The sequence below is a fragment of the Myotis brandtii genome, unplaced genomic scaffold (assembly GCF_000412655.1).
Source record: "Myotis brandtii unplaced genomic scaffold, ASM41265v1 scaffold235, whole genome shotgun sequence".
In the NCBI taxonomy this organism is placed as follows: domain Eukaryota; kingdom Metazoa; phylum Chordata; class Mammalia; order Chiroptera; family Vespertilionidae; genus Myotis; species Myotis brandtii.
Window position 1 is genome coordinate 58,417 of NW_005358857.1, and position 12,881 is coordinate 71,297.

At 55.8% G+C, this 12,881-nt stretch overlaps 1 protein-coding gene across 5 annotated transcripts in view; it reads left to right on the forward strand.

The window, feature by feature from the left end:
- The window catches only part of PTPRF (protein tyrosine phosphatase, receptor type, F), an 80,522-nt gene that overhangs the window by 13,910 nt on the left and 53,731 nt on the right, over window positions 1–12,881 (forward strand). For all 5 annotated transcript variants that reach the window (XM_014540021.1, XM_005866604.2, XM_005866608.2 and 2 more), the window contains 2 exons: window positions 6,130–6,275; window positions 6,437–6,578. In XM_014540021.1, the coding sequence (XP_014395507.1) occupies window positions 6,130–6,275; window positions 6,437–6,578 (288 nt within the window). The remainder of the gene's footprint in view (window positions 1–6,129; window positions 6,276–6,436; window positions 6,579–12,881) is intronic.

The following is a 12,881-nucleotide window of genomic DNA, read 5'->3' on the forward strand; positions in this document are numbered from 1 at the left end:
TTTCTCTCTCTCTCTCCCTTCCTCTCTGAAGTCAATAAAATATATTTAAAAATAATAATAAAACCCCTCACTTGCCTCTCTGTTGCCTCAGGATCAAGCCTAGGGGTCTCAGCTCTTCTTTAGGCCCTGCACTGTCAGGCATCTGCCAACCTTATCCTGCACTCTGGACCCTCCCCTCCCACATCCTCCTCCCCCCATGCTGACCTTGCTCAGTGCTCAGTTCTCCCCAGGCCTCTGTTCCTCTTGTTTCCTCTGCTTGGAACACTCCTCCCCATCCCCTTCCCTGACCAGTTCCTGCTCACCTGGAGCCATCACTTCCTCCATGTGCTAGTCCTCTGTGCTCCCCTCAGATTGCATGATTGTGACTCTCTGCTTTGGGTCTGCCTGTCCTATTGGACTGTGAGCTCTGAGGGATCAGGCCATGTCCAGCTCAGATCCTGGTGAATGAAGGGGTGGGTTAGGCCTGGACCCCCAGTAGGAATTGGTGCAGAGCAGAACAGTTTTTAGAGCAGAGTCAACAAAACCTTCACGCTGGTCCCTTAAGAACCAGAGGTCAGGGTCTTGAATGTAGGAACCAGCCAGAGACCCTGAAATAGGTGAATTGGGCTCTGCTCCCAGGCAGAGAACCATGAAACGGGGCCTGGGCTGGGCCGTGGTGACCTGACCGGGGAGGCAGGGTCTGTCTTCCAGGCCTGCCTTATACTGCACACACGTTTGGATCTGTCCCCCTGCTGTGGCCAGGCTTGAGCTGGGCTTGGGAGACTTCTAGCCAGGGGCCAGCCGCAAACGTGGGCAGGGCTGCTGCAAAAGGTAGGGCAAGCACCCCAGAGAATTGACGACCGGAGCAGTGAAGCGTGGAGCGGACAAATGTGTTTCTATAGGACTTTTAACGAGACAAATGAATGGGGGCCCTGGCCTCTGAGGGGAGCCGAGGGAAGGGAGGTGGGGCAGCAGCTGCCAGAGGTAGCCCAGGGGCCCCAGCATCAATGCCTCGTCAGATCCAATGGAGACCTAGGCACCTGGGGCTTGGGCAGTTCCCCCAGCTTCTCAAGGGGAGGCTGTGGGGCCAGAGGTGGTCCTGAGCAGGAGGAGGTTTCTGCTGATCTGCCATGCAGGTCAGGTGCCGGACGGGAAGCATCCACACAGGCCTGCCTTCGGGACCTGCAGAGTGGGTTACTACTGCGGGTGCGGTGACCTGGCTGGGCACAGAGGCAGTGACCTAAGGATCTTGGGAGGAGGGTTGGGAGACTTCCTGGAAGAGGGGGAGCCCCTGCAGGGTGAGTGGGCATTGGCTAATGGGGGTATCACATAATGAGAGGAGATTGGGGGAGGAAGCACTGGTGGGCCTAGGCTTCTCCATGCAGCTCATGGGAGAGCCACAGTGAGAACCATGCCCCTTGTGTCCCCAGACCTCGTGGGATAGACAGGGATGCAGGGACCCTGGTTATGGCTCAGTTACTTGGAATCTTAGGAGCCGAAAGTCGGATGCCTGATGGCTGGAGGGGTAGGTGGTGGGTGGGGACCAGGGTCTGAGTAGCTGAGGATGTGTCTGTCATATCATCCCCCTGCCCCCCAGAGCCTGTGGAGCTGGAGCATGCAGGGTGCTGCACGCAGCTGTGCAGTGCCTCCCCCCTGTCCTTACGGGTAGCGAAGACCTGGACTCCCGTCTAGACTCTGCCCTCTGTGGGACTTCCAGCAGGCGGTTTTCTCTCTCAGGGCCTGTTTTCCTATTGCGCAATGAGGGTAATCACTGAACAGGTTAACCGAGGTCACCTGTTCAAGGCACCTGGCACGTAGTATGTACTTCCCCCATCGGAGACCATGACCTAGGGCTCCCTGTGTGTCCCCAAGAACCCAGGGTTGTCTTTGAGCCTGCTTCCTGGGTGGGGGGCAGGGGCAGTCACCGGAGCCAGGACTAATGAGTCCCCAGCTCTTTAGGCGGTTCGGGGCCTTGGGAAATCACCTCTCCAGGAGCTCCCTCCCCTGCCTGGCAGTCCCTCGCTACAGCGTGTCTGCTCTCCGCTTCCGTGTGCTGTTTGTGTAGTGTGTATGGGTACTCCGCAGGGAAGGCACAAAATAGCAGTGAGTCTCGGTGGAGGAGCCTTGGAGGTGGCCCAGTTTGGCTGTCCCCAGGGCCGGACCCTGGGGGGCGGGGTGCCCACCCACTACTAGGCCAGCCCACTGTTTCCTCTCTCCCACCTCCTCTCTCCCACCTAGCGTGGTCTCAGCAGCCCAAGGGTTTCTGGATGCGAACAGGCTCCCACAGGCTTGGGGGGTGGGACGCCCGAGAGGGGCAGGGCACACACAAAGACAAGGAGGTGCCCACGGGCCTGGCCTGTCGGAGCAGGCCTGGGTGGGGGGCTGAGCTGTGTTCCAGAACAGTGCGTGGCCCATGGTGGATGCTGTTTTTTTTGAAAGAGTCAAGATAGGTGAGCCTGGAGAGGGAGGTTAGCAGGAGCAAGTGTGGGGAAGGGGGTGGGGAGATAGACACAGGGTTTGGAGCTGGGGAGAGACATTGTCAGGTTTCTGCTACCTACTCACAGGTCTGCCTGGTGAACAAAAGGGGCAAGGGCTTGGCAGGGCTTTGGGACGAGGATGAGCTGGAGTTTGGTTTGGCTCCTGTGCTGTGTGAGGTGCCCTCAGGTGGGGGCACTTGGGGGTGTTGAGGAAAACCAGAGCTGGGCCAGACTGGGGGGAGGGACCTGCCCCCTGGGCTGCCTGAGGCTTGGGCTGCACTGCTAGTCTTGCCAAACTCTGGTGGGTGGGTGGGTGGGTGGCCAGGTGGGGCACTGGCCCCACTCCAGACTCCAAGGGGTGTTCTGCCTCCTACGTGCCCCAGGCCTTGGGCCCAGTCCAGCCTCCACACAGTACTAAGGCCTTTCCCCTTCTTGCTTTCTCCTGACCCATACCTGTCTGAGAGCCACTCCCCCAGTTTCTGGTTCTTTGTTTGGTGCTGAGGCCCTGCCCCGCCCCCAGGCACACCTGCCTGGCCATTCTGGTTCAGCAGGTTCCAGCTCGGGTTTCTGTGCAGACTCGTTGAGACTGGAGCCTCGGAGGGTTTGAGGGTTTCTACCCGGGCTTCCCTCCCTGGTGGAGGGGGCTTCCCCCTGGTGTGTGAGGGACTGCAGACTCCATCCTCCGCAGGCCTCCTCTTGTCTGTTGCCTCTTCACTTGTTCCGCACCCCTGCGTGCCAGGAACTGGGTCGGGCACTGCAACAGGACAGGAGGCAAGGGAGGCATGGTGTCTGCCCTGCCCAGGGCTATTGTCCTAGGTGGGGAAGCAGCTATGACTCAAATACTCCCCAAAATGTGGAAAAAGTGATAACCTTACACACGTACACCACACACACAGGAGCAGTGCTATGAGAGGCAGGTGGAATGACCCCTAGATCTTTAAACCAGGAACTGAGCTCATGGAGGTGGGGACGATGACAGGGGGACCGAAGAACATTTCCTGAGGAAATGAGTTTTAAATTGAGTTCAGAAAGGCAAATAGGCGTTAGTGGGTAAAGAGGTTTGTGGAAGAGAACCAGCCTATGCAAAGGCCCTGAGGCCGCAGGGGACGTTGCTTACCCAGGGGATGGGAAGCCAGGGCTCTGGGGTCAGGCCTGTCAGGGCTCTGACTGCCATGATAGCTTAGATTTTGTTTTGAGAGCAGCGGGAGGCCTTTGGAAAGTTTTGATCAGGGAAGAGAGGCTGTAAGTTCACCCTGGCTGCTGAATGAGGAACAGGCTGGAGGGGGCAAGACCAGAGGCAGGAACGCTGCCTGTTAGGTTGGTGGAAGGTCCAATTAGGGGAAAGGGTGCCTGGGCCAAGGTGGTGGCAGTGCAGGAGGAGAGGAGGACGGTCTGGGGTCCTCAGGTGTGAGGAAGGGCGCACAGTGTGTGTAGCGATGGACAGGAGGTGCCCCCACCCCCCACCCCCCCATGGAGCCTGGGTGGACAGAGTCCTGTCGCCCATCTGAACGAGTCCTGAGGACCTATCTGAAAGAGACAGGCCAAGCAGACGACTGCAGACTGGGGGCGTCCTTAGCCTCCTTCAGAGGACCGCCGGGAGAAGGGTGGGACAGACAGGCTTCCTGAACCTTGGTGTTGTCCCCATGGCACTCTGGCCCCCAGCAGGCTTGTGTGTTTCCCCCGCGAGGCTGTGCCTGGCTCCTCCAGCTCCTTCGAGAGCAGTCGGGTGAGTCCCTGACTTGAGGATTCGGAACTCCAGATCCAACCCTGGCTCTACCCCCAAATCACTCTGTGATTTGTCCTTTATTTAACCTCCCGAGTCTCCGTTTTAGAAATGGGGATGATAATACAACCTACCTCCTGGGATTGTTTTAAGACTTACAGTGCTAAGGGCCGCCCTCACGCACGGCCCACCGCGTGCGGAGCCTGTGGGAGCAGTGTACAGGCATCACATTTCATCTGCACAGACCCTGTCACCAGCACCATTGTGCAGATGAGAACATGGAGGCTCAGAAAACGTGGTTGGCTCAGTAATTACATAAAACCTCTGGAGCCCACTGGGCCCTGGGGCGCTCCGTAAGATGGGTTCCTCCCTGCTCCCCACAAGGCTAAGCCCCCCTTACTCTCTCTGCAGCTTCACTCCTGACCCCAGTGCTCCCCCTGAACCCTCCCCTCCTCGGGGACCTGCCCCATCTGCTGTCCCTCCTCTCTCCACTGGATTGGCACCCTCTTCCTCTCTGCTGGCTTCTTCCCATGAGCATTTAAACATTGTCTTTAACTTCTTAGAAAAGAAAAAATGTAAAAAATCTCCTCCAACCCTCAGGCTCTCCAGGTGCCATATTTTCTTTATCTTCCCCGTCTTGTTTATTTGGTCACTTAACTCCTCTTTCCACTTCTTCACCTCACACTCCCTCCTCGGCCTTCTTTGGTCTGGCTTGGGCACCCACCACGCCACTGACCCAGCTCTTGATGAGGCCTCCACCAATACCATGAGCACTGTTTTGTGCCTGGTGCTTTGGAATCAAACAGGCTTGAATTCCAGTCTCGGATGTGCCACTCATTGGCTGTGTGACCTTGGACAAGTGACTTGACCTTTCTGAGTCTGTAATTGGTGGTAATAACGACGAAGGACTAGATGAGATAAAGTACCTGGTGCAGAGTGCGTGCTTAGCGAAGTACTGTCGTCATTGCACACACACGTTTCGGTGCCAGGGACCCGGCCAAGCCTGGATGCACCCACACTGAGCAGGTGGACTGAAAGGTCATTTCCCACGGTATTAGCCTTCCCGGAGCTGTTCATTGGCCTGATTAATAGGAAATGGATCCTCTGTCAGGATTAACGAGGTGTTGCTATGTCTTAGTGAAGGCTGGGTTTCTCTGGTCCTGTGATCCTGGGTGGTGGGGTTCACAGGGACTGGTGCTCCAGGTGGGCTCCTGGTGATGTGGGCCTGGCAGTACAGGGGCTGGACCCCCTCCTCTCTCTGCCTCCCCGCTTCCCTGTGGACACTTTGGGGAGACATCCAGGCTGTCAGAAGGCAATAATCCTATCCGTGGGGGCAGGGTGAGGGGGCAGATTTACAGGAAAGCATTCACCTGGGAAAACGTCCAGAGACACTTGGGAGGTGGAATGTCTAGACCTTTGGGAGTGCTGGTATGTGGGGGCCGGAGGAGAGGAGGAGTCATGGTTTCTCGCTTGAGCCTTGGGGTAGATGAAGGTAACCATCACTGAGGTGGAAAGCAGTGTGGGAGAAACAAATCTGGGGGAGATGCTGGGGCTGTTCCTAGCAGCTCTCAGCTTGCCTTTGTCCGGGAGCTTGGAATTGATGGGGGGATGGGAGACAGATGTGTAGTAGTTAAAGCATGGACTCCAGACTCAGAATACCTGAGTTCAAATCTCAGCTCCACCACTAACCTGCTGTGTCACATTGGGCAAATCCCTTAACCTCTCTGTGCCTTATTTTTCTTTATAAGCAGCGGTAATTATAGCGTCCACCTTATATGCCTACAGCTGTTTGAAGTGTGCCTGGCACATAGCACTGTGTAAGGGTTAGGTGTTACCGTTATTTCTTCTGTCGGTCTTTTTTGCCACGACCCCATCCCCATGACTGCCACCTAGTGTTGGCCATGTCTGTAGTGACTGCCTTGTGCTGACTTGGTGTCTCCCTCTCTCCAGGCAAACCTGTCTTCGTTAAGGTCCCTGAGGACCAGACTGGGCTGTCAGGAGGGGTGGCCTCCTTCGTGTGCCAAGCCACGGGGGAACCCAAGCCGCGGATCACATGGATGAAGAAAGGGAAGAAAGTCAGCTCCCAGCGCTTTGAGGTGCGTCCTCGGGTGGGAGGTGTCAGATAGGGCTCGGGGTCTGCCTACTGCAGCGTCTGGTCCCACATCTGCTTCCCTCGATCTCTCTCTCCGGGGCCTTTTGGAGGCAGGAGGATGGCTGGCCCAGAGCAAGTTGTGACCCAGTGTCTGTCCTCTGACAGGTAATTGAGTTTGATGATGGGGCAGGGTCCGTGCTGCGGATCCAGCCGTTACGGGTGCAGCGAGATGAAGCCATCTATGAGTGCACGGCCACCAACAGTCTGGGAGAGATCAACACGAGTGCCAAGCTCTCAGTGCTGGAAGGTAAGTGCCATGGACGGACATGGCATGGTGGGGGGGTAGATGGATGTCTGGGAAGAGCCAGCCAGCCAGCCAGCCCTGTCCCTGCCCTGTGTGTTTGGGGGCCATGGACGGACATGGCATGGTGGGTGGGTAGACGGATGTCTGGGAAGAACCAGCCAGCCAGCCCTGTCCCTGCCCTGTGTGTTTGGGAGGAAGGAGAACTGGACATTCTGTGGTTGAGCAGTGGACAGGGACGGCCGCTGGATCTGGCCCCGATTGTTTGGCTTGTGCTGAGGCTGTGTGCCTAGTGTCTTTGTGTTCTGCTGAGATGGGGCATTTATCTGGGGGGGGGTCTAGGGTCTGACTTGAAGTGTGGGCTACAGCTGTGTATCGCTTGGGTTACATGGCTCTTCGCAGTGGATCAGATTTTCCCGTGGGCTTCAGAGAGCTGTGTTCCTGTTGCAAGGGCCCTAGATGGGGATTGGGGCCGTGCTTGGATTTTAGTGTCTTCTCGGCCTTGATGGCTCCTCCATTCATTCACAAACATTCCCTAATACTGCCTTGTATTCAGAGGGTCTTCTGACCAGGCCCATAAACTTCAATCTCCAGTAAGTGCTGTGGGGCAGCCCAGGGGGCTGGGGGAGCACAGGGGAGAGGGAGCTGCTGTCTAAGCTGAATCCTGAGGGTAAGTGGGAGTTGGGGTGGGTTGGCAGGAAGAACAGCATCAGCATGTGCCCAGGCCCAGAGGCAGGAGAGAATGGAGTTTCTTCGATGGTGTGTGGAGCTGGAGGGCACAGAGAGAAGAGGGGAAGAACAATTTATCACTTTCCTGGGGACATAGGAAGCCATGATCAGCCCCCAGCCACAATGGATTCATCAGTTTGAATGTGTCTGCATGTATTTTCAAAATATAGTATTGATTGTTGCTTTTTTAAAAAAAAAAAATTACAATGACATTATCTGTTCACTATTGAATACTTGATAAGTATAAAATAGTGCATAGGAAAAAATAAAAATCACCTGTTACCTTACCTCTGCTATTAACATTTGGTTAGTTCCTCATAGTCCGTTCTCTGTGCGTGCAATATCTATATAACAAAAATGGGATCGCATTCTGCCCAATGATTTGCAGACTGCCTTATAAAGAAACCTATCATGAACATCTTCCTCTTCATTAAGTATTCTTCTGCATCATTATTTTTAATGGCTGTGGGTAAGTGTCACATGGAAGTACCCTCATTTATTTAGCCATTCCCTTATTGTTGGACACACATGGTGTTCCCAGGTTTTTGCTTTTACAAATAAGGTGCGGTACACGTCCTTGCAGATAAGATGTGTTCCCCTTCCTGATTATTTCCTTATTCTACATTCATGGAACTGGAATTGCTGGATCAAAATGGCACATTCGTTTCTAAGGTTTTCAATATTTCCAGAAGATTGTGTCAGTTTACACTCCCACCAAGCAGGTCATAAGGGGCCTCTTTTCTGCACATTCTTACCAGCAGTGGGAATTATCATTTAAAAAAAAAAATCTTTGCCAAGTTAATACGCAAAAAATGGCATCTCAATTTAATTTGCATTTCTTTGATTACAAGAGCAGTTAGTTGAGCATCTTTTCACATTGGCCATTTTCACGCTATGGCTTTATGGGTTCACACACGCATCCATTCAGTAATTCCTTTGGTCTGTGTTCCTCCTGTGAGGCAGGGCTGGGCCTCCCCCTTCAAGGGGCAGTGGAAGACAGTGGTTAAGAGCAGGGGCTCTGACCTCTCTCACCTCGTGACCTTGGGCAAGTAACTATACCTCTGAGCCTCACTTGCTCCACCTGTAAATAGAGATACCCTACCTAGCATCCAAGCTGGTTGGGAGGGTCACATATGATGTAGTTAAGCATTTCACAGGATTCCACATGAACGGTAGCTGCTGGAATGTTGGGCTAGAAGCTGCACATCCTGGGGCCCAGGCAGCCGAGCTGGCGGTGCCTGGCTTCCGTGCTGCCTGGCTTTATCTGGTGGTGCAGCTCCTACCTTTTACTCCCGTGGGTGGTACATGCCTGTGGGGCGGGGGCCCAGAGGACAGGCCCTGGGCCAGGATCACTGATTGCTCAGTGTTCTGACCTGGCCACCCCTGATCTCAGGTTCCCCACTCATGGCCTGAGGCCAAGTATTCCAACACTGCCCTCCCTTCTGTTGGTGTCTGCTCCAGCAGGGAGCCATCAGCCTGGCCGAAGGGCCAAACTCTGGTTCCTGCCCCGAGGGCATCGTCTCAGGCTCTCATATTGGGGAAAGGGCCTCCTTGTTAGTGTGGAAAGAGAAGTGCCCCCTTTGCCCCAGCTCTGGCCTGACTCTCCCCACAGGTCCTCTGTGGGCACTCTCCTGCCCTCACCACTCCCCTGGGCAGCTTTAACTTTTAAAGGATTGAGGAGGAGGAGGAGGAGGAGGAAAAGGATCTTTCAGAGCCTGAGGTGAGGGGGATTCAGACTTGCAGAGGGTCTCCGTCCCAGGGGGGCCTTCTTGGTCAGGGTTTCTTTAGCAGGGTCTGGGGTATGTGTGTGCTTCTGGAGTAGGAGAGGTGTCTGATGATGTTGGAGAGTGAGGCAGGTCCCTGTGAGCCTTCATGAGCCCCTCCTGCTCCTGAAACACAGCACCCGGAAGACAAAATGCTGACTTACCGTGTTGGTCTGTGTAACCTTGACCAGCTCTAGGCTTGGCAGAGAGGAGTGGATTGGGAGGCCTCAAAGGTGCCAGGGGGTGGGGCCAGAGGAAGGCAGCCCAGACTATGACTGCCCCGCCACTCGCCCCGCCCTGGCCCTCCTGGCCTCCTGTGCCGGCCAGGAAAGCCCGAAAGCCCGAAAGCCTGGTATGTGTAGGAATGACTGGCGCTTTGGGCTGGAGCCAATCACCACAAGCTGGGCTCTTGAAGGGAGTGGCTCAGGGTTGCCCAGGGAGACCTGGCTCTGGTGAGGGGTTGGTGCCCCTCTAACAGGGAGCTCGTGCCTTCAAGTTTGCCCCGTGCCCCCTGCCCGCCTTGCTCCGCATCTGGCCCAGCTTCCCTCCCACTCTGTTCCACTGGTGCTTCTCGGAGCGCCCTGATCACGGCCTTTGCACCCAGCTCCCCGGCAGAGTCCCCACTCCCCTGTGATGCCCAGGCGGCTGCTCAGCAGCACAAGTTGGCTGGGGGCGAGCCCGTCCTGGGCTGTGAGGAGTGCAGAGCCCGCCGCCCAGCGTTCCTGTCTGAGTGGTAATTGAAGCCATTAGCGAGCTAGCCTCTCCCTCGCTGGGTAATGGCAGGAAAAGCTCTTCTCACTCCGCACTCTTGAGGCAGCTGAATCACTCCCCCTCCAACCCGCCCGCTGCCACCACTGAGACAGGGAATCTGACATTTTCTCTCTCGAGGGAGGGGGAGCAGAGGGGGAAGGGAGGCAGGCCTTGCTGCTTGGCCTTTCCCTCCAGGAGGTGGGGGGAGGGAGAGTCTTGGAGCTCAGTTAGGAGGTCACAGATTCATCCGGGCCAGTGGGGTCCAGGCCAGGCAGGACAGTGGCCAGGAAAGCCCCGGAGGCCAGACACAGAGGTGTGGCAGGGCCCTGGTGACTGGAGTAGGTTCTGGAAGGGTCAAGAAGGAGGGAGAAGTGGCGGGGGAAAGGCTGAGGGCACAGATGAGCTGTTTCTGACTTTGTCCTGAGGGTCTGGCTCTGAGGGCTCTGGGTGCAGGTGGCAGCGTTAGCCTTATGGTCATGGATACAGCAGATGATTGTGTACCCTCTGTGTGGTGTGGGGGCCCTGTGTGCCATGTGTAAGGCAGTATGTGTGTAAAGTGTGTGGTGCAGTGTGTATAGCAGGTGTGTGCCTTACAGGTGGTATGTATAGCAGGGGATGTGCAGCAGACTGTGTGTGTGTGTGTGTGTGTGTGTGTGTGTGCATCAGGCATGTGCGGGGTATGGTGTATACAGCAGGTGGTGTGAGGAGCACAGAGCCTGCCATCATGCAATGTATGCGCATCAGACTGTGAGAGTGTGGTGTGTATAGCAGGTGGTGTACATCATGCAGTGTGTGTGTGTGTGTTGTATGTATTGTGTATGTGGGGTGGGGTGCAAATACAAGGTCCGCACCTTATAGGCTGTGTGTACAGCAAAGGGCTTATGAAGCAAGCAGTCTGGGCCCATTGTCTCTGGGACCCCACAGGATCCTTGCTTGGAGCTGTTGGGACAGAGATGAACTCAGGACAGAGTGGTTGGTCTGACCACTCTGTCCCCATCATGACCACAGCAGCATCTGAGACAATGCAGATCTGAGACTCGGCGTCCATTTCCCGGAGAGTTCTGTGCCCCAGGCCTGTGGGTGGGAAAGATGTCGGGTAGGAGGGCACTTCCAGTAGGCCTTTGAAGTTCACACTCTGGGTTTCCTGATACCTAGTATCCCTCATTTTTTCTAGTTCTGATCTGCCTTCAAAATGCCCAAGGGGAGCCCAGCCGGTAGGCTCAGTGGTTGAACATCAAGTTATGAACCAGGAGGTCAGGGTTCAATTCCTGGTCAGGGCACATGCCCAGGTTGCAGGATCGATACCCAGTAGGGGGCGTGCAGGAGGCAGCTCGTTAATGATTCTCTCTCATTGATGTTTCTATCCCTTCTACACCTCTAGTCACAAGGACTTACAAAGCCTTGGAGCAGGTAGCCAAGGTGGAGGTTTTAAATGACCCTGTGTGTGTGCCCTGGCCAGTGCGGCTCAGGTGGTTGGAGCATCATCCCATACACCCGAAGGTCTCAGGTCTGATTTCCAGTCAGGGAACATGCAGTAGGCAGCCGATCAGTATTTCTGACATCCATGTTTCTCTCTCTCTCTTTGTTCCTCTTCCTTCCTCTCTCTCTAAAATCAATAGAGGCATGTCCTTGGGTGAGGATTAGAAAAAGGAGAAACAAAAAACTTTAAATGACTCTGTGCGTGCACCTCCTCCATCCTTGGTGAGGTGCCCTATCTCTCTGGTTGCCAGAGGAGAGAGGATTTTAATCAGGGGAATGACATGATCAACTGTACGCATCAGAAAGGTCCCTGAGAGCACAGAGGCAGGTGGAAGGAGACCAGTGAGAGGTTGGGGCAGCCCTGCAGCCCAGACAACAGGTGGCCATGGGCCAAACCCAAGTGGTGGGTAGGAGAGGAAGGGACACTGGGTTACAAGCAGTTCAGAAGGCGGGGTGGCCTGCCTGGCTACCTGTGGGATGGGGGCGGTGGAGCCTCTGGTTACTGCCTCTGCGGCCAGGTAGATGGTGGTGCTGTTGGCCACGATGCGGGTATGGTAGGACGACCAGGTTTGAAGGGGCAGGTTGATGAGTCCTGTTGGGAACCTGTTGCACCAGGCATGGGAGGCATCCAGGGGAGGCGTCAAGGAGGCCTTGTTTAGATCCGCCTGGCAGTCCAAGGGACATCTGGAGATGGAGTTTTGAAGGCCAAGAAATGGCAAATCTCAGAGAACGAGAGCCAAGAGAGGAAGAAGGGGGCCTGGATGGAGCCCCAGAAGCTAACTCTTCCTATTGGGAGGGGAGCTGGCAGAGGAAGCTGTTGAAGAGGGGCCTGGGAGGTGGGAGGGGAACGCGTGAGACCATGGAAGTCAGTGAGAAAAGAGGACATGAAGGAGGAGGGAGTGGTCAGCAGGGTGGGGTGCTGTCCAGAGGTCAGGCAAGATGATGCTGAGAAGTGTCCTTTTGGTTTATCTCCATGGAGCCATGGTTGACCTTGGGGAGCATGCAGGCAGGAAGCAGTGAGGGTGACAGCTGGGCTGCAGGGGCCTGAGGAGTGAGTGGGAGGCTGTCACTGGTCTGGAGTGACCGGGCCCGAACCTGACGGAGGGGGGTAAATGGACCAGAGGAATTTCCTGAAGTGGGATGGAGATGGGGAGCTCCAAGAGGAGAGTCTAGCATGGGCCAGGGCCCGGACCCTGAGTGTGGGTAGGGTGTATGCCCAGGGAATGCCCCTCCCCCCAGCCAGCTTGGTGTGCGTGGTAGGGAGACCTCACCGGCCAGGGTGAGTAGGGCTGTGTGAGGTGCCAGGGAAGCCCTGGGTTGAGAGTGGGGAGCGGGGGGGCGGGCACGGCTGCCGACAGGCCCCAAACAGCTCAGATTAGAAAACAAAACAGGCTTTTAAGATGCCAAGTTTGATGAAATCTGAGTGCTGGAAGAGGTGGGAGTTTTCTCTTGGAAAAGCTGAAAATCAAGACTGAAAGCTGCGAAGGGAGATGGGCCCAAGTCTCAGTCAGGCTCCCCTTACTTCCTGGAACCTGGGGGTGGGGCTAGGCTCTCAGGAGAGTGTGGGATCCTGCCTGTCTGGGGAGGC